We start from the raw sequence: 24,263 nt of genomic DNA on the forward strand, positions 1-24,263 counted from the left end.
ACAGGATCTGTTTCATATGAAGCCTATGTGAGCATTACCACATCAACAAAGGGACGAAGTGTTCGTGATGGAGACAGACACATTCTTTTGTTCATTTATTCACCCATTCTTGTATAAAGCAGCAGGTGGCATACTTATAGCCAACGAAAGGTGCATGAGCAAAAGGGGAACTGCTCTACCCCCCCTCACAGTTTGTCTGCCCAAGCTCATTTTTCCAATATCAGATATCCAGGCTGGGGAGAGCGCTGGTGCAAAACTAGGAGAGGCAGCCGAGGGCGAAGGGTTATGCTTAGCACAGCAGCACGTCCTTTTTTGTTTAAAAATTAGACCTTGCCCCACCTTTTCTCTTGTTTACATATGAATGGGGCAGGCCTTCATTCCAAGGAACCCGAACCATAAAAGTCAAAATGAAAAGAAAGATGTTAATGGACCAAGTAAATTTTATGTGAAAATAGTTTTGGAAAACTGCTATAATGACTTATATGGAAACTCAGCCAGGGGGATTCGAGGAAGTCAGCCAACAATGACAACAAAAGTGGAAATATTATAGTTAGGATACATGTTTGTTTGTTTTTTTGATTTTTGTATGTTTGTGGATATGTTTGTTATAAATTTGGAAAACTAATAAAAAAAAATGGGGGGGGAAGGAACCCAAACTTGGGCAGGCACCTGGAGCCCCTGAATTCTCTCACTGCTCACTGCCTTTGTGGTTTTATTTACACATATATACAACCTGAGCATAAGATCTGGGGGGTAAAGGGGCTCACAGCATTAACACCCCAACAGATCTTGCTTCTCCATGAGTCACAGCTTTGGATCCAGCACAAATCAAACATGTCTCTGGCTTCCAGCTGAACCAAACACAATGACGTTGGCTAGGAAAGGGAGTACGACACAGGAGAATGGAACTTATTTTCTGGGCAGTGGTCAACCCAGTCCTCCCTAGGTTGTCCTCCGAGAACAAACTTCCCCTGTCAGGGCTAGATTAAGCAAAATAAGCACGTGCTTAGGGCATCTAGGGAAGGTTGGCACCACAGAAATTTTCCATTTCCTGATTTTTAACGCTAATGGTCACAAATTTCTCAGCTGAGCATTCATTCTCTCAGCTGAAGTATATTAAAAATCCCAACACAACAACTATGCAACAAGGCAGGCTGGGTGCCTTATCTCTACCAAGTATAGAAGAAGATGTGTTGTGTAAGAATAGCTTTGAGGATCTCATCAATGACTTTGCAATTAGGACAAGTAGGAGAAAAAAATTCAAATATAAAGTGGAAGTATACAAAAATAAATATTTTCCATCTTACTGTAGGTTTTGTTTCATTTCGAAAAATATAATTTTATTTTACAGTTTATTATTGTTTATATTTTGAATTAGATATTTACGGTGGCACCCAAATATTGTAAGTGCTTAGGGCCTCTGAAGGTCTTAATCCAGCCCCGTCCCCTGTGTTCCACCAGGTTTACTCTAAATATGTGTGCATAAGGTTCAGATTAAGGCAGTGGGGTTATTGCCAAATAAATATGGATGTCTGAGAAAGGGTCTCTATCCAAATGCAATTTTGGTTTTAAACGCAGTGTAAGGTAGTCTCTTTGGGAGCATATTGTATTTAATTATGGGGTATCAGAGTTTTTAGGAGGCTAACCAGGCTGGGATAGCTGGGATAGCAGGCCTGTTGGTTTTTGAATGTCTGATGTAGATTTTTCCCCCCCAATTTCGTTGTTCTGTATGGGACAATGACAATAAAGATTATCGTATCGTATGCCTGCAGAACTGTGGCGCATGAGCTTACTGTACATCTTCATATCTGAACAGCCCTCTTAATAAAATGGAGAGGGAGTCAATTTTTTACTCTTCCTTCTTAAAAAATTAATGTCTGACCTACGTGCTTGCGGGATTTTGAACAAGAGCTGCCCCTGGAAAGTGGAGCAGCTGCGGCAATGATTTTGCAGCCTCCATCAACCAGGAATGATGCACGGCCGTCTGCTCTGAGTGTAGCAGGCTGGCTACAGCCTCGTCTGCTTCCCTCCCCTGTTGCTTAATGGTGGGTCATAGGCCAAGCTCACTTTCTTCCATTCTGGAGACTGCGCTGCCTGCTCTTCTGGCTTTAATAATATATCACTTGCATGAATATTTCATCAAAGCTAATTTTGCAAACATGGCTGGGGCTGTTCTGACTCCATTTGCTAGGGACATGCGGGTCTTGATTTTTCTGGGGCACAGAAAAACTGCTGGGCATAGAAGCAGCAGTCCGTCCTTCCCCTGCCACCTCGGAGCTCCTTCATTTTGAAGGTGTTGCTGGAGGCAGGAAGCTGAATGTAAGATACCATTTTGTAGCATAGTGGACATGGGGGTGAGCTCTGTTCCAGGTGCAAATCTCACCTCAATAGGTGGCCTTCTCAGGACACGGACAACAACCCCTCCATTTGCAACACAGGGATTATAATACAGTGGTACCTCTGGATACGAACGGGATCCATTCCGGAGCCCCGTTCGCATCCTGAAGCAAATGCAACCCGTGTCTGCGCATGCGCGGGTCGCAATTCGCCACTTCTGTGCATGCATGTGATGTCATTTTGAGCATCTGCGCATGCGTGAGCGGCGAAACCTGGAAATAATGTGTTCCGTTACTTCCAGATCGCCGCAGAGTGCAACCCGAAAACGCTCAACCTGAAGCAACTTCAACCCGAGGTATGACTGTACTGGCCTGCACTGCATGCTTTGAAGACTCAAAACATGTTGTATGAGTAGGAGGCATTATTTTACTATATAGCTTCAGGATGTGCCAGACTCTGTGCATGAATTGTGATTTTTTTGAATGGTGAGTAGCATGTTACAGAAATTACATGGAGGTGCACATCTTTAAAGTTGTTAAATGTTATAAATATTATACCTGAATGTATCCTTTCGACTTGACAGCTCAGGGAAGATACCTAGCTTTATAAATCATAGAAAACCAACCCCTCTGCCAATTTCCTGCATTCCAACGCCATTTTGCCCTTGGAAAAAGGACCCTTTCCCCTGCCACCTCCCGCCATAATCCCTCAAGTGTGAGGACATGTACATGTACACGTACACGTGCACGCGCACGCGCGCGCACACACACACACACACACAGGTGACAATTGCTGAGCTGATTGTTGGCCAAGGGAAGCCAAATCTCATCACTGGACTTGCCTCGGGATCCAGACATGCAAAGGAAGTTCCATTTTACTTTGGGTGGTAGGTACTTAACTATGCTAATCTTATACTTGGGTATTGCCGTGACATATTTGACTATGTTAATCTTGTATAACCCTCCCCTTTCTGACGTTTCAGTGATGTAGCAATGATGCTGTACGAACTGTATTCTGGGATATGGTGGGAAAGTTTTAAAAGGCAATGTCGCCCCATGCTCGAGGTTCACTCGCTGCTGTTTGAACTTGTTGCGCAACAATAAAGGATCTAAGCCTACTGACTGCTGTTTTGCTCCAAGTTACTTGGCTGGAATTTCCTTCTTTTACTGACTTCATGGACCCGCGGGGGACTTGTACCCTGATGAGCTGAGCTGTTTAGTAGTCTCTCAACCCAGAATTTTCCTTATCAAGCACAAAGCCTTTATGTTGGAAGAGCAGAAACACCAACATCTCCTCATGCAGACACATCATATATGTGACAGCCCATCCGCAATATGCCTCCATGGTATACTTGGGTATGTATAATGCATATACATTTGCATTCATTGTGAATCTATTATGGACAGCTGTGTGCTGAAGGCGTGAGGCCTGGATTATAGGAGCAGTCTTATTGTTTGCTTTTATTATTATCCCTAAACCATCATTTGGGTGAAGAAAGATAAGGCTTTGGGGTGGGTTTTTTAAAGTCTAGGTTTTTTTATTTGTATTGTTTTGAAACCTACCTTTGGTTGTTGTTTTTTACTAAACCCATTTGACACCCACTCAAATAGACTTCAGACTTATGTAAAAGGCGATTCACACATATTTTTTTTAATAAATTTTTTATTGATTTTACAGCATTTTTTAGACAATACAAACAAATAGAAAAACAAACAAACATGTATAATTTCATAACCTTTTTTCCATAATCCTCCTTTCTCGGACTCCCCCATACCTCCCCTTTCTACATCCCAATTTACCAAATTATTTCAGCAGCTTCTAAGCAGTTTTATCAAATATATATCCTCTTAGTCCTTTCTATTACTTAATCTTATATTGCTGTATCCCTTTTTCTCTCAACACCTCGGCATTTTAGCATTCCTCAATTTTATAATAGTTCTTAAGGTAAATTCTAAATTTCTTCCAGTCCTCTTCCGCCGTCTCTTTCCTCTGATCACGGATTCTGCCTGTCATCTCAGCCAGTGTCATATAGTCCATCACTTTCATCTGCCATTCTTCCACGGTGGGTAGATCTTGTGTCTTCCAATACTTTGCGATGAGTATTCTTGCCGCTGTCGTAGCATACATAAAAAATGTTCTATCTTTCTTTGTCACCAATTGGCCGACAATGCCCAAGAGAAAGGCCTCTGGTTTCTTACATTAATTCACACATTAATAATCATGCACTACAGGGCAACCAGTTGGTAAGCTCACAACCAAGATGTGAGAGCTCTACCACTCCCTGACTTCACTAGATAATGATAATGATAATAATGCTTTTTTTCAGAAAGGTGAACTCAAATAAGCTTACAAAAACAAACATTAAAAGCAAAATAAAAACAACCAAAAATGGTCACCAATAGTATATAGAAAAGAGCAGATCCAACTCAAGCCCAGCCCACTAAAAGATAGCAGAAAATTAGGATGCAAAGGCCTGGATGTTTAAAAATGTTCTTGCCTAGTGCCTAGGGGTGGTGCATTATTCAAACAGGGAGCCACCGATGAGAAGGCCCCTTTCATGGAAGAGGCGGTCCCTGCCTTGTCTGTCTGTCTGTCTGGTATCTGTCAGATGCAAGAACCTTTTGGTAAATTGTCCTCTGTACTCACTTGCATTAGCTTGTATTTATTTAATCTGATTTTGAACTATTAATAGAAGAGTACTGTTCCTGGAGGTGCTGCAATACTAGGTCAATGTGTGCAGCAGACAGAGTCAACAGAGTAACCTCTTATCCTTTCTCCTGTGTCCTTTCCAAGAGCCAAAATTGTGGAGTAATTGTTCAAAGAGTAAGGGTAGGTTCACTTTTGTGGATTCTGCTTTGTCTCCCTGGGTAGGTAATTTATATAGCAAAGTGGCTATTTGAACACACCTCCAGGATTCCAGTCCCTGGTTTATCACACTGCCACACTACATGGGTGTTGGTTTTTTTAAATTTATTAATCACAGGTAATAAACATAATTTTAAATACAATGGACACCAACAGTATCAGCTAGTCTGTCATCTCTTGGAAAAAGGCATACACAATACAAGTTTTTAAAGTCACCCAAGATTGAAAAATTGGATCCCGCACACTAGTTTTTTTGTTTGTTTGTTTCACAAAATTTACACACCACTTGATTGTAAAACAAACCCTCAGAGTAGTTTATAAAAAATAAAACAGTCAAATCAAGAAAGATTTACAACTCTACTTTAAATACAAAAGTTAAAATACAAAAATACTAAAACAGATCCTCAACACTGTAAACATCTGGGTAGGCTTGTCTAAACAATAATGTTTCTAGCAGGTGTTATTAGAAGGTAGAGAAGGTTCAGAGTACAGTAAAGGCATTTGATCTTAATAGGCAAGAGAGTAGATGCTGCCACACTAAATGACTGAGCTCTTACAAATGTGGAATGGGTATTATGTGGCACTTGTAGTAGTGCCAATTCCACCAAGTGGGCACATGGTGGTGTGAATTGGCACGAAGAATCCCTGACTGGGGAGACCTGTCCAAAGGAGCTTCTCCCCTTTCACCCCACAGGGCTTTGGCTGAAGTGCCACTCAGGACAGGGGTGGTTTACAAGATGGGACGCCTGGCAAATTCTCCTCTGGCTTGCCCTGTGTGTTCGAAAGCACACCAGTGCAAGTAGATAAATAGGTACCACTTCAACAGGAAGGTAAACAACATTTCTGTGCACTCTGGTTTCCATCACGGTGTCCTGTTGCGCCAGAAGTGATTTAGTCATGCTGGCCACATGACCGAGAAAGCTGTCTGTGGACAAACGCCGGCTCCCTCGGTCTGAAAGCGAGATGAGCACCACACCCCATAGTCACCTCTGACTGGACTTAACAGTCCAGGGGTCCTTTCCCTTACCTTACCTAACAGCTCCATCACTCTCAGGTTAGGCATAAGACCTCACTTCTCCACAGTGCACACCACACAATGATACCTGTGAAATGTATCTACCCATTTCATTTGATCTTATAATATAGTGCACCTTACCTTAAAGGATTCAGGGCAGATAGTAACCATGATGCACAGGGTTTAGGACCCAAGACAAATGGTGCACAAGAGAACAGGAAGGCACTTCATGCCACACCCACCCACCCACCCACCCACAGTCACTGTACATTTTTGATTCCTATTTCCACCTGTTTTCTGGCCAGGATCCAAATAACTACTTGACTAGTTCTACAGACTCAGTATCATAACAGCTGTCAACTTTTAATCCCTGTTTTTATCCCCTGCATGGCAGCAGTTTGTTCTGCAGCAATTAGCAAAAGAGAATGCTTAGCTCCATGCCATGTAAAAGCTTCCCCAGCGATCAATTTCTGCATTTCAAACTTTTGCTGCAAGGGACATTGGCAGGCCGGGCTGCTCCCACCCACCCACCCACCCCCTCCCTCTAGGGAGTTGGCAACCCTAGCGAGAGACCCCACTGAAGATGCCTGAGCCCCTAGGAGCTTCTGAAGTCATCCTTTGGACCACAGCCATGGTCTTCATCACAATTCCGCCTTGCCCTAGTTCACTTCTTATTGATTAGCCCTTAAAGCCAACCCTTCCCTCCTCTGAGGTTTCGTTTTTACAGTCAAGTGCTATATAAATTTTACGAAATAAATAAATACGTTGTCTCCAACCCCATCCTTTGCCAAACCATGAAAACATCAAGTGGAGATTGCAGCCTTGGAGGGATTTGTGGGATGAATGAAATAAAACTGTTATAAGGTTTGAGGTGCCAGAATTTGTGGGGGCAAGGCACCCATAATTTCTAGATTTAGTAAGTGTTAGAATTTAATCAAGGTTAAACTGCAAACACCGACCTCCCAGATCCAGCAGGGATTCAAAATGGAAATAACACAGGCCAGCTTCCCCATGAGGTAACCGCCTGATAATGGCTGAGCCATCAGGACATTCAGGGCTGGACAGCAAGGGGGAGTGGAGCCCCTCCTCCAGCTGTGTGTTAGTGGGCAGAGACAAAAAGGGTTTCGGATTTCAGATTGGATGATGTGGGTTGGAGGGGAATCGTTTCACTGGGCTAACAACAACAACAAGGAACAAGAAAGGGGCCGAAGAGCACCATGTTGACTGACTGAGACAGGCTATAACAAAGAGACAGAGAGCATGGCTGATTTTTCTGCTCTGAACCTCAAGCCTGCTGTGCCTATGGGAGAAGGGACCCTCTTGGACTTTAGCGTGTTGAGCCCCTGCATCTGGACTCAGGTTTTATATATGTGTGTAAATAAACCATATATCATAAAAACACTACAGTCTCCGCCGTGCCTCGCTGTCCATGGGTAAAGTGCTCCTGGAATGCCTGGAATCTTGCACCACTTGTGGAATTTGGGGTGGCAGGTAACAATACTTTTTCTCTCAGCCACCATCACCTAATACTCACACCCCTTTTAGGGCTGCTTAACAGATAAGAACAGAGTGTTGGCAGTTTGGCGCTCCCAGCCCCCACTCCCCCTGGGACTAGAAACCAGAGACTGATCAATAATACAGCAAAGCTCTTAGCATATGTCAAAGATACTGTGATGGGGGACAGGACATGGATGAGCCTTGTGAAAAAAGCCAAAAAACATTTTATTAAATGTCATTCTCCCCAGACACATTAGCTCATCAGACTAATTTATCCCATTTCTCCTCCCCTCCCCTTGTACGCTATGACCCATAACATAATAACATGTTTCTATGGGATGAGAGAGGGCGAAGCTAGAGAGAAAAAGAAGCAAAGTGTTGGGAGATCTATATGTGAAAGGGTCAATGATTGATCTTGTCTGTAATCCCAATGCCATTAGTGCCCAGAGAAACTCTTGCTTTACAAAGGACTAGTTCTTACTGAGGTGGTAAATGTGTCTGAGCTGCACCACTTCAGAGGGTAAGTGGGGACTTGCATAATGGAACACTCCTCATTCCCTGCAGATAGAAAACTAGCAAGTCAGGGATAGAATCCATCTCATTGACATCCTAGTTTTCTATGTAGAGGAAGGGGGAAAGTTGTATGGAGGAGCATAACTCACCACCACCTATAGACTGACACAGCATAGCCCTGACCACCACAGTGAACCTTCCTGGAAGTAAGTCCTATTGAACGGAATGAGGGTTACTTCTGCTCTGTGGCTGCTAATAACATCTGTACCAACTCAATGACATAAGCAACAAAGTAGTTGCTTCAGGTGCCAAGCAATCTGCACGATTGCTGATCTCCAAGGAAACAGGGACTTTGTCCAGGAGATAGAGATATGGAGTGCACCTAAGTTTAGTTTGGGGTTCAGGAACACATAGATCCTAGTTCATTTTTAAAGTGCTTTGATGGTGTTGCATTTGAACTTTCGTGCAAATAAGGAACTAGGAGCCAACTTCAGAGTCCCCCTGATGTTGAGGGCTAACTTTGGGAGCAAGGAGCCTTGTCTGTCCTGAGACCATGGGAAACCCAATGCCAGGTGGGAAGAGGCTATGCTAGGCTGCATCATGGACCCATGTGCATTAAGGCAGCTTCGTATGCTCCTGTGGCAGCAGTGGCCCACAAGACACCATCTGGGAAGTTTTGCAAAGGATTCGCTCCTCCACAGCTCCCACCAATTTTAATGCAACTTGTAGAACGAGAATTTGCCAATGCATTGTGTCCCACGTGGGAGAATGTGAGCCACTTCGGATTTTCTGCTTGTGCCAGCCCTGTGTAAATGTAAAATATATTATAAGACCAATAAATTTCTGTGTAGCCTACTAAAAAGCACATTTGTCAGACTACTACACTATCAACTGCCATTGGACGATGATGAGCTGGATTCGATTTAGCTGGCAACTGGAATGTTTTATCTATGTGGCTTATGGGTGCTAGAATCTGATATTACTCCCCCACCCTTTTAAAGGCAGATCTTCATTTCAAGTTACCAGAAAGGAGATTCTGACTAAACATCTGGAAGAACCTTCTTACAGTAAGAGCTGCTTGACAGGGGAACGGACTCCCTTGGGAGGTGGTGGACTCTCCTTCCTTGGAGGTTTGAAAGTAGATGTTGGATGGTCAACTGTCATGGATGCTGGACTAGAAAACCCTTCCAACATTACAATTCTATGATTCTATTTAATAGTCAGGGTAGACAGTGGGGCACAACTTGAATAAGATATTGGGGGGCCCGCAGGTAAGGGAGTGGGTGCTGCTGTGATCTAAACCACTGAGACACTTAGGCTTGCTGATCGGAAGGTTGGCGGTTTGAATCCCTACAATGGATTGACCTCCCATTGCTCTGTCCCAGCTCCTGCCAACCTAGCAGTTCGAAAGCATGCCAGTGCAAGTAGATAAATAGGTATTCTTGCGGGAAGGTAAATGGCGTTTCCGTGTTCTCTGGTTTCTGCCAGTGTGTCCCACTGCACCAGAAGCGGTTTAGTCATGCTGGCCACATGACACGGAAAGCTATCTGCAGACAAACGTCTGCTCTCTCGTCCAGTAAAGCGAGATGAGCACCGCAACCCCATTAACTGGGCTTAACCCTCCAGGGGTCCTTTTCCTTTTTTATCTTTCTGTCCCACATAATTGATTCCATGATGCAGCACACACACACCATTTGAATGGGAATGGACATAAAATCTGCGGGGGTCCGGCCCCCTCAAATATGTTACTGTGGGGAAGCCCCCACAGGCCCCTAGGAGTTGGCTCTTGTGGGGCCGACCAAGACATTTTGGCGCCTGAGGCAAGACGCGTGGAATGCAGGTAGCGGGTGGGGTGGCACCTTCTTCAGGGCTGCCTCGCAGGTGAGATGGCAAGAGTCTAGTTCTCAGTGAGGGTCGTTTGCCCGAGGGCGGGGGAGTGCGTCAAAGCCCGGCGCGCTGCAGCTGCGCCCCCCACCCTCGGCACTGGAGCGGGCGCGGCGCCGTGTGATCGCCAAGGCGGCCGAGGGGAAAGGGTTAAGGAGGCCGGACTTGGCCGGCGAGGGGCGCCGCATCCTCTCGCTGCCCCCGCCAGGTCGGGCTGGGTGGCAGCCGGAGCGCACGTCGGCCCCGCCCGCGGCGCACAGGAGCGGGAGCCGGGGAGGGGCGGCCGCCGCCCTCGCCGCCTCCTTGTGCCGCTGCTCCAGCTCCGCCAGCCTCGGGCGCGCATGCAGCCGGCGAGCCCCAGGGGCGCCGAGAGAGGATCCGCCCGGCGCGCCCCGGGCCAAGCGTCCCAGGCGAGGCCGGGGCTGTGCCGCAGTCGGGGGGCGGGCGGGCGAGGCGCCCCCTCCGCGCAGCCCACCTGGCCAGCCCCGCCCTGAGCGCCAGCCCAGCGCAGCGCAGCCGCGGCCTGGAAGGCGGCACGGGAGGCGCGCAGGCTCGGCTCGGCTGGCACTAGGCGCGCGGCGCCCATGGGGCGAGCTCTTCGGGCCGGCCAGCGATGGACGACTCCGGGATCATACGCCGGAGGCGGCTCCAGGTAAATCAGGGCGCGCGGCGGGTCCCTTCTCCCTCCTCTCCAAAGCGAAGCCCGCGCCGCCCTGGCCAAGCCTGCCGCGGTGCCGGGGATGCGGCGCGCAATCCGCGCGCCCTCTCCGCCGACGCAGGGAGGCCGATGGGCAACAGAGACAGGGCGGCAGTCGCCGCCGCCGCCGCTCTCTCCTCCGCCATCCCGGGGGAGCCTCCGAGCAGAAGCCCAGCCCGGGCTTGTTTCTTCCTGCAGGGCGCAGGTGTGCTCGGTGCCAACCGAGCGGCGCTTTCCTTTGGTGCCAGGGGGGCGCCGCCGGAGGTGGCCGCGCTCCCCGCACTCCAGACCCGAGCAAATCTTCTGGTGTGTCGCAGGGGGAGGAGTGGGAAGGGGGACGGAATGGCCGAAGACCAGCGGGGAAGCCGAGGGCCGCCTGCCCCGGGTGGGCTGTGGGGTCACGCGCGTCCCTGGGCAGCGCCAGGGAAAGATCAGCGGCGCCTGCGAATCATCATTTGGCTTTGCTGAAAATGAGATCTGGGAGAAGGCTCCTTTTTCCGCCTCCTTTCTCTCTGCTTCATCCGTTGGGGCAAAGCCAGACTGAAGAGACTGAGGCTGTACCTCAGTCCTAAGAATAGAAGAATTTCCCAGCGGGGTCAGGCTGGAGTCCGTTTATGTAGTGTTTGGCAGCATGCAAAAATGACAAGCAGCAGTCCCTGCCCCGAGGAAGTTCCACTCTAAATAGAGGGCACTAGCAAAGGAGAAATAGGGGTAGAATTATTACATTTATTTACTTAAATAACTTGCTTAGATTTCTGCCCTACGCCTTAAGTACATTATCAGGGCAACTTTACAAACATTATTTTATAAACCTTAATGTGTAGAGTAAACTACAGCTTGAGCATGACAGCACCCAAATGGAATAGAGCACTTGACAAACACTAAAAAGGTTGAGAGGGTGGGGGATCAAAAAAGTGTCGAGGACTTGGAGTGGGTGCTAGATGAGCCTTTGATTGTGAAAACATTCCAAAGCCAAGGTGTCTTATATTGCTACATTTCATTCCCACTTTCCCACTTTGGATGTCAGGAAATGTTGAACAGCAAAAGACTGCAATGGAAACATCCAGTTGCTAAAGCTTTTTAGGGAAAGCCCCTGGAGGCCAACCCACCACACCTTTGACATTAGTGATTTTGCTTGGCTGCTCCAGACAGTGGCGTAGCGTGGGGGGTGCAGGGGGGGCTGGCTGCACCGGGCACAACATCTGGGGGTTAGGGGGCACAAATCCATGGGTTAGGGGGCGCAAATCCACGGGTTAGGGGGCGCAAATTACTTGCCTTGCCCCGGGTGCTGACAACCCACACTACGCCACTGGCTCCAGAAGTTTCACAAATGCTCTGTGAAGCACTGTGTGCTGATAGGACACATTGTGTGCATAGAAGAATTAGGACTGTGACATGAATGAGATCTAACAACTGGAGTAGTATGGATATGATGAGAGGCACAGAATGGGGCACCCACCCAGAGTCCCATGGACTCTGGGCCTAAGCAGGTTCTGTCTGGCTGGTATCTGTTTGTGAGCCCCCCCCCCCCCCGGAAATTGAATCAATAGACTGTTCTCTTGGCTCCTTGCAGGCAGTATGAGCTGTGGAGGTAACAAACAACCTCTCCACATGTCCAGACACTTCTAGTTACTGTATATGTTTTAAAAATACTTAGCTTTAACAGTTGTTTAGCCTTGTCTCTCTTATTTCACAGAGCTTGAAAGGTGTTTATGGTATATAAACAAATTGTTTGGAATTATGGGGGCATGACAATGTATGCATATGCTAGGTTCCCAGAGAGTAGTGCAGTCCATTCATCTGCATACTGTCCCGGGCAGCAAGGAAGGATACAAGAGAGAGAAAGCTACGGGGATGCTCAGCTCATGTGGAAGGGAAAAGCGAAACAGCAGAAGTCCCCGTGGTTGGACAACGTGCTTAGTGAAGGCGAGGCATTCTAAAAATGGAAACAAAACTTTTTCAAAGCCCATCATTTCTTGTAAGCAATCTGTTCCTAAGAAACCATTTCCCGAGCTGTATTTGCAGTGGCTCCATGGAAGGATGCAGAAAGTGTAGGGCAGACTTTTCCGACTTTGTGCTCTCCAGGTGTTTTGGACCGCAGCATGTTGGCTGAAGGCTGATGGGAGTTGTAATCCAAAACATCTGGAAGGGAACCAGGCTGGCAAAGGCTGCTGTACTAGTTAGAGTGCTGGGACTGGGGTGACCCAGGCAAATTCAGATCTTTTCTTAGCTGGGAAACCTTGGGCCAGCCATCATTGGTGTAATCCAACTTACAGGATTCTTTTGAGGATAAAATGGATCTTTGGTTCCTTGGAGGAAAGTGATGATATAAACGTGATAAATGAGAAAATCTGTTTCTCTTTATTTCACATTGGTAGACATTGGAAGCTAAGAGACATATGAAATAGCAAAAAGTTGACTGGATATGGACAGCTAGTTACATAGTTCTATTTGGGATTGTATTTTGTTTTGAATTGTTTTTATTCTGTATTTTATTTTGCTGTAATCCATTCTGGGGGTTTCCGGTGAAGGGTGGATAATCTAATAGTGATGATGATGACGACAATTAATAATAATTTCAATTAATAATGCAGTGATCTATAACCTCCCCTACCTCATTTTGCAGTCTCCTTGATGGAGAAGAGAAAGTCACCATCACTCATATAATCTTGGAATAGGGTTTAATTAATTTATGTAGGCCCATCTGCGGTGTCTTTATGCAATGCCCAGGCTGTCCTGAAGCATATGAAGTGAGAAGTGATGAAAGTGCTTCTGACCATGTGAAGAGAGAATTTCATCCAACATAAAGCTACAGATTCCCAGGGCTAAGCCATAGGGTTCCCGGGTCTGAAAGTGTTTCCAGATAGTCTCAGTCCTGGAATTTGCACTGTTAGAAACTAAGTGCCATCTTTCAGTGGTGTCCACTAGACATCTTTTGCTGTATCTCTTCAGACATCGTGCCTAACCATGTTCTGCACTAATTAGAGTTCAAAATCCAGACTATGGTTTGTGCTTCTGCACATGTAAGCCAACCATTGTTTAATTTATTTGTCCAGGCGATAGGTTTAATCATTTCCTCCTTCTTTTACCAATGGTCCTTACAATACTTTGGGCTTGTATGTATACTGCCTTTCATATGCTACATAGCAGGAAAAATACAATGATCCATCAAACAGGTTACAACATTAAACAGTTAATATTTTCAAAACTAAAACACAGCAGTTATCCAGGGCAAATCAACACAAAACCACTTCTGGAACTAGACACCAGCAAAGATCTTAGGGTCACAAATGCATTTTCAGAAGGCAGCCAAACACCATCAGTGTTGGTGTCCAGCTGCACATGCCATCAAGAGCCACCAAGAGAAGACTCTATTCCTGATCACCCCCAAATGCACTTCTTCACATTGTTCTACAACCAAGAGGCCTCAGCTGATCAGACAGGGCAATATGGGAGGAGGCAATCTGTCAATCTGGTCCCAAGCTGTTTGGGGCTTTGTAAGCCAAAACCAAAGGGACGCGGGTGGCGCTGTGGTCTAAACCACTGAGCCTAGGGCTTGCCAATCGGAAGGTCGGCGGTTCGAATCCACGCGACGGGGTGAGCTCCCGTTGCTTGCTCCCAGCTCTTGCTAACCTAGCAGCTTTTTTCCATGCGCTGCTCTGGTTTCACCAGAAGCGGCTTAGTCATGCTGGCCACATGATCCGGAAAAACTGTCTGCGGACAAACTTCGGCTCTCTCAGCCAGTAAAACGTGATGAGCGCCACAACCCCAGAGTCGTTCGCGACTGGACTTAACTGTCAGGGGTCCTTTACCTTTTAAAGCCAGAACCAGGAAGTTAAACCTAGCCTGATAGCTAATGATCAGCCAATTGAGCTCCTTTAGGTAATAATATCTGTACAATAATGTAATCCATTGAGTAGCCGAGGCACCACATTTGTCGCTACTGCAGGTTCCAGATCAGCCCCAAAGGCAGCCCCACAATAGAGCACATTGCAGCAATCCAACTTTGAGGTAGCCAGTGGATGAGTCACGGGCATAAGGCTATTCCTGTCCAGAAATGACAGAAGCTGGTAAAAGGCACTCCTGTACCATTTGATCAAGTGTGGATGAAGTGTATTGACTGACGTGGGTTTTTTTGCCTACTGTTTTCACGATGCTACAAAGAAAATATCACCCCTACGCCTTAATTATACTGTGGCTTCGATATTATTTGTGGAGCTGCAGATATAAATAGTATGCCTTACATTCTTTTAAATGTGACTTGAATTTAGCAACAGTCTTCATGACTTGCAACCATTTTCATGTAGTAATTATAAAGCTAGTAATCCTTTATCATAATATTTTAATGTGATATGTCGGTGCTGTAGCGTTTTAGACACTTTGCATGCAGTAACTCCTACAATAATGAGGTTGAGGTAGGCCCAATAGTATTAGCTTTAAGCAGCCCTCTCCTAAACAAACAAACAATATTAGTGTGACTTGCTGAAGGCCATCTAGTGTGTTGATAGCACAGGTGAGATTTGAACTCAGGACTTCTTATTGATAGCTAGGTTTGCTGCATTAAGTCTCTTGGAGAGACAGACCAGGCCAGATAGGGTGCCCACGGTCCAAATACAATACTCAAGTTGTGGGGGTGAGCACATACAAAGTTGATGCATGCAAAACATTTTTAACTTGCTAATATTCCAAGGTGCCCAGGTGGTAGTCAAGGCTCTTCCGACTTTCCTCTTAAATAGCCCTCTGAGTTAGGAGAGGAAGAGGGAGTGATCTTCCCAAGACTACCCAGTAAGGTCCATAGCTGAGTGGGGATGTGAACCCAGCTCTCCCCCAGTCCTAGTTACAGCACCCTAGCATTGCATTGACTGGCTCACCTTCAAGGATGGCTATTTGACACAGGTAAGTGTAGGCTGGGATTTGGATATGTTGCAAATGCAGCGTGTATCTCAGCCTCTCTGCTCTAGAAACTATTGTTTTGCTTTCAGACCATTCTCAGGAAGTCCACAATTGGTGGGACACACACACACACACACACGATGGATGGAGCAGATTATAATACTATTTTGGAATATGGCACCCTGTGTGATGCCAAAATTTGGCGTACTCCCCGCAAATGGATCTTCTCCTTTTTGGATCTTCTCATTTTTGGATGCCCTCACCTCAGCACCCTGTGCAGTGGAACTAAATCTGGTGTTGTGGTGGGAGGAAATTTGGGAGCATGGCTGGCTGGGGGTTGCAGCAGCGTGGGAGAAAGCCCCCCTGACTGACTCCTATGGGACTGTTGCCAACAGCTGACACAATTCCAGGAAGACACTCTACAAGGATGTAGAAAGAGAATGCAGTACCCGAAAGTGACTCGTAGGAGAGTCGGACCAGTTACAAAAGGCCAATGCTTCTCCATGCCTGGTCGGCCACTGTGGGGAATTGGATGAGAGAGGCCTGTGGTGATTGTTATTATTCTTTTATTTAGTGTTAGGGTAATTTATTTAGTGTTAGGTAGTACCTCTGGCGGGGAACGCATTGTGCTCCTTGGGTATTTTGTCCACCTTTGGTCCCCATCCTGCACCTGTGGCTCCTAGGAGCTGTCAGCATGTGACAGGGGCCATACCCTGGGAAAGGGCTTCAACTGGCCGGCTAAGCCAGATGAAGGTTACCAAAGGGTCTCAAACCCTTGATGTGTTAGGGACTTCCCTGGCGTGAGAAGACAGGCTCAGGCAGACTAAACAGATGAGGCCAATACAGTGGTACCTCAGGTTACAGACGCTTCAGGTTACAGACTCCGCTAACCCAGAAATAGTACCTCGTGTTAAGAACTTTGCTTCAGGATGAGGCCCCATTAGCTAAAGTGGTGCTTCAGATTAAGAACAGTTTCAGGTTAAGAACGGACCTCCAGAACGAATTAAGTTCATATCCCAGGGTACTACTGTAGTTGGGTCAACGAACCATATACAGTGGTACCTTGGGTTACATACGCTTCAGGTTACATACGCTTCAGGTTACACACTCCGCTAACCCAGAAATAGTGCTTCAGGTTAAGAACTTTGCTTCAGGATGAGAACAGAAATTGTGCTCCGGCAGCATGGCAGCAGCAGGAGGCCCCATTAGCTAAAGTGGTGCTTCAGGTTAAGAACAGTTTCAGGTTAAGAACGGACCTCTGGAACGAATTAAGTACTTAACCTGAGGTACCACTGTAGTGCAGGTTCTTGGCACCCAGGGTGCACGTGTGTATGTGCCTGGGAGATGGGGCACAGAGGGTGCCCGCGCCAGCCCAAGCCCTCACTTCTAACCGAGCTGTGGCAGTCTGAGCTGGTGGCGAGAGAAGGAGAAAGAGGCTTGAAGGCACCCCATGACGAGGGCAGATTTGAGGGCTGTAGCATCAAAGTGGCGTATTGTGGGGGTGCTAGGGGGCCATTGCCCTGGGTGCACAATTTGGGGGTGTGTGCAAAGCAAGCACACCATGCAGAAATCCCTGTCACACGCCATTCATACCCTGCCCCTACCCGGCGTGCGAGTGCCCACCCGGCAGCCTGTGGCGTCCCCCTTTGCAAAGGAGGAGGAGGTTGCAAGAGCCTCTTGTTTCTTCTTGGTGGGTGGCGGCAGTATTCTCCCACCCAGTTCCTCTCTGCCCGCCCAGGGGTGGGATGTGTGGGCATCCCTTCACTGGCCACAAGGGGAAGGAGGTGCCACCGCTTCCCCAGCCCTGAAGGCCCAGCCCACGTGTGGCTTGGCGAATGAGGGGGGATGTTGTGGGAGTGCCTGGTTGCACCCCCTTGCGCCCTTTCCAAAATCTGCACCCAAGGTCATGGGCCTCCCGGGCCTCCCCACATTATGCCTGTGGGTGCAATGATCAAGAAGGCAGTTTCTGCACCTGCTGTGGAGGGAAGTGAGGGGCAGATGGGGCTCGTCAGCCTATGTAGGTAGCCCATCTAGGAGAAGGAAAACTCTGATTCTAAACCATGGGTAGGCAAACTAAGGCCTGGGGGCCGGATCCGGCCCAATCGCCATCTAAATTCGGCCCACGGATGGTCCGGGAATCAGCATATTTTTACATGAGTAGACTGTGCCCTTTTATTTAAAATGCATCTCTGGGTTATTTGTGGGGCATAGGAATTCGTTCATAATTTCCCCCCCAAAAAATATAGTCCAGCCCCCCACAAGATCTGAGGGACAGTGGACCAGCCCCCTGCTGAAAAAGTTTGCTGGCCCCTGTTCTAAACCTTTGCTGCCTTCAGAAGAAAAAAAGACTTAGGAGTAAACTTTATATAAATCCGGAGTGGAGTCCCTAAGATGGTTGAATAGTCTCTTGTATGTCTCCTCCTGGCAACAGCTGCAGCCAAGCTGGTGCTGAACATATTGCTCTGCTTTCCTTTGGACCAATCAGTGAGGCTGAGAGGGGTATCTTGTCTTCTGGGAACCCTCCATACATACTGCCTAGACTTGTGCCCGGAAAGGTCACATTGGCTTCCTAACACAGTGGTTTGACTTCACCCCTGGAGGCGCACTCCATTGTCTTGAGACAGAAGGAAGCCAACAATACTTTATACCACAAGGGTCTCAAGGCAACTTCTATTAATACAGCAAAAATAATACAGAACGCATACAGTAAAAATTCAAATAGAGTAAAGGCAGTCATACATGCAGTGTAAACCACTGAGCCTCTTGGGCTTGCCGATTGGAAGGTCGGTGGTTCGAATCCCCGCGACGGGGTGAGCTTCTGTTGCTCGGTCCCTGCTCCTGCCAACCTAGCAGTTCAAAAGCACGTCAAAGTGCAAGTAGATAAATAGGTACCGCTCCAGCGGGAAGGTAAACGGCGTTTCTGTGTGCTGCTCTGGTTCGCCAGAAGCAGCTTAGTCATGCTGGCCACATGACCCGGAAGCTGTACGCCGGCTCCCTCGGCCAGTAAAGCAAGATGAGCGCCGCAACCCCAGAGTCGGTCACGACTGGACCTAATGGTCAGGGGTCCCTTTACCTTTACTTAAAACAGTTGCACAACACTGTGACTCATCATTAAAACAACAAACCCAAGAAAGCCTACCCTGCCAGAAGAGGAAAATCTCCACAGCCAAATGGACTGGAGTAAATATAAGTCCCAGCCTGGCACCAAAAATATGACAATGTTTGTGCCAGGCAGGCCCTTCTGGAGAAAGCATTTCATAATTGGGCCACTTTTGAAAAAGATCTTTCTCCTGCAGCTGCCCACCTCTGGTTTGAACTAGTAGGTATGGTCTGTCTTCATTATGATTGGGAGGGGGGGAGGTTAATGAAATATACATGCCCCAATCCTGACTCCATCCAATTTTAGCCATATCATGTTGCCACAAGTCTGTAGTTAAGAAGAGCTTTGAGCTCCACTGAACGGCATCCCCAGTTCTTCAGACCCTGCACTTGCTGTTCCACCGTACACATTCCAAGTGTGCCTGCCTTTTCTTTCGCTGATCTTGGAGGTAACCTTCTGCATGTTCACAGTTCTGAGGGTAGTTTAGGACTGGCAGAGGGAGCACGGAAATGGAGCAGTGGTGTCCCTGTGTTCAGAGAGCCACCCTTGTGTGCTGTGGGTGGGGTGAGATTAGGGTGCCTGCAGAGAGAAGCTACTAACACTCATGTGTAATTGGGTTCCGGAGAGCATCGCCATGTGAAAGCAGTGAGAGGTGCAGCTTTTACCACAAGAGTGATTGTGCTGCTCTGATGTCCCTCAGCATGGCTCTGGCGGTGAGCATGCCTTCTCTCGAAGACCATTTGGTACATAAACACCCCTCTTTCTGCCTATCAGGGGGCACTTACTTCATATCTGAGTCACTTCTGACTTTTTCTCTTAGCTAGTCACTGTTTTTATGAACTGACTGGATCCAGAGGGCTGATGGGAGGCACCAGCTGGGGAACCCCCAATGAAACCCCAGGGGATTGGTGGTTGGATGACGATGAGTGGCCAGAGGGAGAAGAGGGGGCAGAGGAGGAGGTGTCAGAAACTGAAAGGGCAACAAGGATCAGTGAGCAGGAAGAGGCTGCGGCAGAGAGCAGCCCAGAACCAGGGGCTGTAGAGGAGAGGGGCCAAGAGGAAGAGATGAGGCAGGCTGCTGAAGAAGTCTGGGGGGCTTCCCCTCGCCCCTGGTCTCCCAGAACCAGAAGAGGTATGAAGAGGGTGGAGCAAAGACAGGTAATAGAACAGAGTCTCAGATTGCATGGGAAGGACTCGGGGAAGGAGGAAGCTTAGGCAATTATGAGAAGGCAAGGACCTTTAGTCCTCACATAGGGGCAAGTTCTACCTGGAAGAGTTGCTGTGCTCTGCAGGCCTGGCCTTCTGGGCTGTCTAGTTTCTTTGAATAAAAAGTTAACTTCACTGAAGCTGTGTGACCTGCTCTGGCACCCACCCCTGACAACTGTCTTTGTTTTCAGTGCTTCCTCCTTCTCCCCCCCCCTGCTTTCCACCCCACTGCCCTTCCTCATGATGCTGTGGTAGTCAGATACAGTGGTGCCCCGCAAGACGAATGCCTTGCAAGACGGAAAACTCGCTAGACGAAAGAGTTTTCCATTTTGGAGGTGCTTCGCAAAATGAATCTCCTATGGGCTTGCTTCGCAAGACAAAAATGTCTTGTGAGTTCCTGCGGGGTTTTTTTCCTCCCCCCCCCTTTTCTAAGCTGCTAAGCCGCTTATCAGCTGATCCGATAAACTGATAAGCCACTAAAAGCCGCTAATAGCGCTAATCCGCTAATCGGTCAATGGGCTTGCTTCGCAAGACGAAAAAACCGCTAGACGAAGAGAATCACAGAACGGATTCTTTTCGTCTTGCAAGGCACCACTGTAATCTTCTGATCATGATGGGGTGGTGGGGTTTTCTCTTTCCTTGCTCCTTAGCAGATGGGTGACCCAACAGCTTAAAACAACATGTGTTGTACTGCTGAGAGGGACTTCCTTAGAAAGCGCCCCTTGCTGTGTGTGTTTGGGGTCTTTATGTGCTGTGCTTGGGGGGCCCCCTGCTCAGTCAGCTCCTTATGCATTCTTCTAACTGTAATGGGAGTGTAAATGGGAAAAGGGTTTCCTTTAAGAGAGAATAAGAATGACTTGCCTTCAAAGAAGGCTTCTCCCTATATTTCTGCATGAGTCACTGTTCTGGACACACCTCCTGGCTGGAGTGGGGCAAGCCCAACATAGTGACTCCTTCAGAGAGGTAGGGGGCAGCCTCTGTGACTAGTTCTGCTGCACTGAATGGGGAAGGCAGCAAGCACAGTGGTTGGACATATGTCTTGGATGCAGAAAGGCCCAGGTTTTAGTCCCTGGCACCTCCACTTAAAATGATCAGATAGATGTACAGTGGTACCTCTGGTTGTGAACGAGATCTGTTCCAGAGGCCCGTTCGCAACATGAAAGGAACGTGACCCGCACTGGTGCGTCTGCGCATGCTCGGGTTGCGATTCGCCGCTTCTACGCATGTGTGTGATGTCATTTTGCGCGTCTGCGCATGCGGCGAAACCCAGAAGTAACCCTTTCTGGTACTTCCAGGTTGCCATGGGATGTAACCTGAAAGAACGTAACATGAAGCGGACGTAACACGAGGTATGACACTAATGGGAAGGATGTCGGCTGCTGCTCGCCAGAGTGGGAATAACACTTGGCTAGATGGACCAGTAGTCTGACCTGGTGTAAGGGGATTTCCTATGTGACGAGTCCAGCCTCTTCCAACCTGGTGCCCTCCAGCTGTTCTGGACTTCAGCTCCCTTCAGTATAACAGCTGGAGGGCAGCAGGTAGAGAAAGGCTGGCCTATAAAGGTCTACATTGGGATCTGCTGCCCCTGTAGACCTGCCACCTGAGGCAGCTACCTCAGCATGCTTTCTGGGTGGGCCAGCCCTGGCCTAGACAATTCCATTTGTACTTGATACAACAGAATAACCTGCTCCCAGCTGCAGTTTGATTAGAAAGAGGTGGGCCCAGCATGGTGAAATTATTCATTCCCATTATATCCCTAAAGCAAAGCAAGACACAACAGGTAGCCTCTTGGGTAAGTGAGTGGGGCTCACCACCAGAGCCGCCTTACGTAATGCTCTTTCTCACAGCCCAAAGCAGTTCCCTCAGTGGCGCAATTGGTGCACAGTGGCACATGGTTTGGGAACGAATGATTTGGGATCTGAGACTTGTTTCATTTGTATGCTTTTAGAGGTTGCTGTGTTAAAAAGAAAATGAAAAGCAGGTGCAGTGAGCCTGAATATGTAGGAGTAGTTCCCTAAAATAAATATTGCAAAGACTGAGTGTTGTGTTAACTTGCTGAAGGGCTCCTTATGCTAACCCCGCCCCCAATCTTGTGGTTATATATCTTTGTAAGAGATGGCAATGTTGTTATGTTCACTAAAGAGAGAGAGAGAGGAAAATTGGGGAACTGAGCCCTGTCTCTTTCTGCATCCATTTTCCTTGGTCACTTACTAGGTTTTGAAGAGGTCCTGTTTCTGCCTGTGCAGCCACGGCAGGTGCTGCGATTCCCCAAGTTGGTTGACTTCATCCCTGAAGGCGCGCTCTTCTTCCAGTGTCTCCTGAGACAGATGGATGCCAACCAATTAATTAGGATTACCATGCTATAGATATGTCATATTTGAACTGCGCGAGGGCATTTATTTAGCTGCTTGTCAGTTTCTCAAAAATGTATACACACAAGTAGCTTTTAGAAAATGACAGTCGGCCACCCACTCTTGTGTTTGAAAGATTAAAAGGAAATGGTTCACATGTGCATATCATTCAGATATGATGGTTATGTTGAACTTGGGTTTGCCAGAGTACCAAAAACTTGTTCAAAATGGCAGTGGATGATTAATGTCATTTTTAAAACAACATGTGATATAAGATGGTGCACCTGTGGAAATTGACTTCACACCTCCTCCCAGCTCGACAGTGATTCATCGGTTACCAGATTTTGAAACAGGTTTCCAATGAAGTGTGTACCCACATGGTGGAAATGCCTCCTAATCTGCTTTTTTAAAAAAACAAAAAGAAAAAACCCTCACAATTTTTTTTAGAATGCCAAGAGAAGTTGTGTCAAATCCCTTGTTGATTGAAGAATTGTTCTGCATAGAAATGTTAGGGATGTGCCTTTTGGACCCACAATTTCTACCTCCGTAAATGATAGAATCATACACTTGTAGAGCTGGAAGGGACCCTGAGGGTCATCTACTCCAACCCCCATCCTTGGCAGATGACCATCCAACCTCTGCTTAAAAACCTCCAATGAAAGTCTTGTGGGAGTCTGTTCCACTGTCAAACAGCTCCTACCACCAGAAAGTTCTTCCTAATGTTTTGGTGTAATCCCATTTCTTGTCATTTGGATTTGTTTGTATACACACACACACACACACACACACACACAGCCAACAGAGAAAGCTAATACCACTGTTGATCTGTTAATTTTTAAAGAACTGCAAGACTCATCTTGTTTGCCTCCAGAGACCTGCTTAGCTACTTCCTCAAAAACTGCTTTGTTCATTTCTCTGCCTTAGTTTGCCAGGCCAGTTTACCTGTCAAAGAAATAAATTTTATTTATTTTCATAGGGGTTTTTTTTTAAATCTACAAAGCCCTGCTTATTGTTGCTTTAGTTTGTTTGTATATCTCAGTCAGGTTTTATTTATGTATTTGCCTTGTGTACCATATTTTTCGCTCTATAAGACGCACCAGACCACAAGACGCACCTAGTTTTTGGAGGAGGAAAACAAGAAAAAAAAATTATGAATTTCAGAAGCCAGAACAGCAAGAGGGATCACTGCGCAGTGAAAGCAGGAATCCCTCTTGCTGTTCTGGCTTCTGGGATAGCTGCGCAGCCTGCATTCACTCCATAAGACGCACACACATTTCCCCTTACTCTTTAGGAGGGAAAAAGTGAGTCATATAGAGCAGTGTATTCTACAGTGTATCTGAAGAAGTATGCATGCACACGAAAGCTCATACCGAGAACTAACTTAGTTGGTCTTTAAGGTGCTACTGGAAGGAATTTTTTTATTTTGAGTAAGATTACTGTAACTTCCGTCATAGAGCTTCAGTATACTGATGACAACGTACTGTGCGCACACTCAGAGGATGACCTCCAAACCATCCTAAATATCTTTGCAGAAGCTTATGAAAAGCTTGGCCTATCACTCAACATCCAAAGAACCAAAGTGCTGCACCAACAAGTACAAAATAACCCCTCTGCAGCGCCACAAATCCAACTCAATGGTGTAATGTTGGAAAATGTTGATCGCTTCTCCTACCTAGGCAGTTATCTTTCCACAAGGGCCAACATTGATGGCGAAATCCAGCATCGCCTGAACTCTGCGAATGTGACTTTCTCCCGATTGAAGTGCAGAGTGTTTGAGGACCGGGACATTCACAGGGAAACCAAAATGCTTGTTTACAAAGCTATTGTACTACCAGCCTTACTATATGCTTGTGAAACATGGACCACTTATAAACGCCATCTCCAACTCCTTGAAAGATTCCATCA

The 24,263-nt window shown here is 47.1% G+C and overlaps 1 protein-coding gene and 1 long non-coding RNA gene across 3 annotated transcripts in view; one reads left to right on the plus strand and one right to left on the minus strand.

The window, feature by feature from the left end:
- LOC310697029 overlaps positions 1-24,263 on the minus strand; it is a 277,036-nt gene that overhangs the window by 63,764 nt on the left and 189,009 nt on the right. The window lies entirely within an intron of this gene.
- Positions 10,635-24,263, plus strand: part of MAST1 (microtubule associated serine/threonine kinase 1) — a 93,973-nt gene continuing 80,344 nt past the window's right edge. For both annotated transcript variants that reach the window (XM_083482902.1, XM_083482904.1), the window contains exon 1: positions 10,635-10,763. In XM_083482902.1, the coding sequence (XP_083339028.1) occupies positions 10,725-10,763 (39 nt within the window). In that variant the 5' untranslated portion in view covers positions 10,635-10,724. The remainder of the gene's footprint in view (positions 10,764-24,263) is intronic.

Source organism: Podarcis liolepis (genome assembly GCF_965112155.1).
Source record: "Podarcis liolepis genome assembly, chromosome: 17".
NCBI lineage: Eukaryota > Metazoa > Chordata > Lepidosauria > Squamata > Lacertidae > Podarcis > Podarcis liolepis.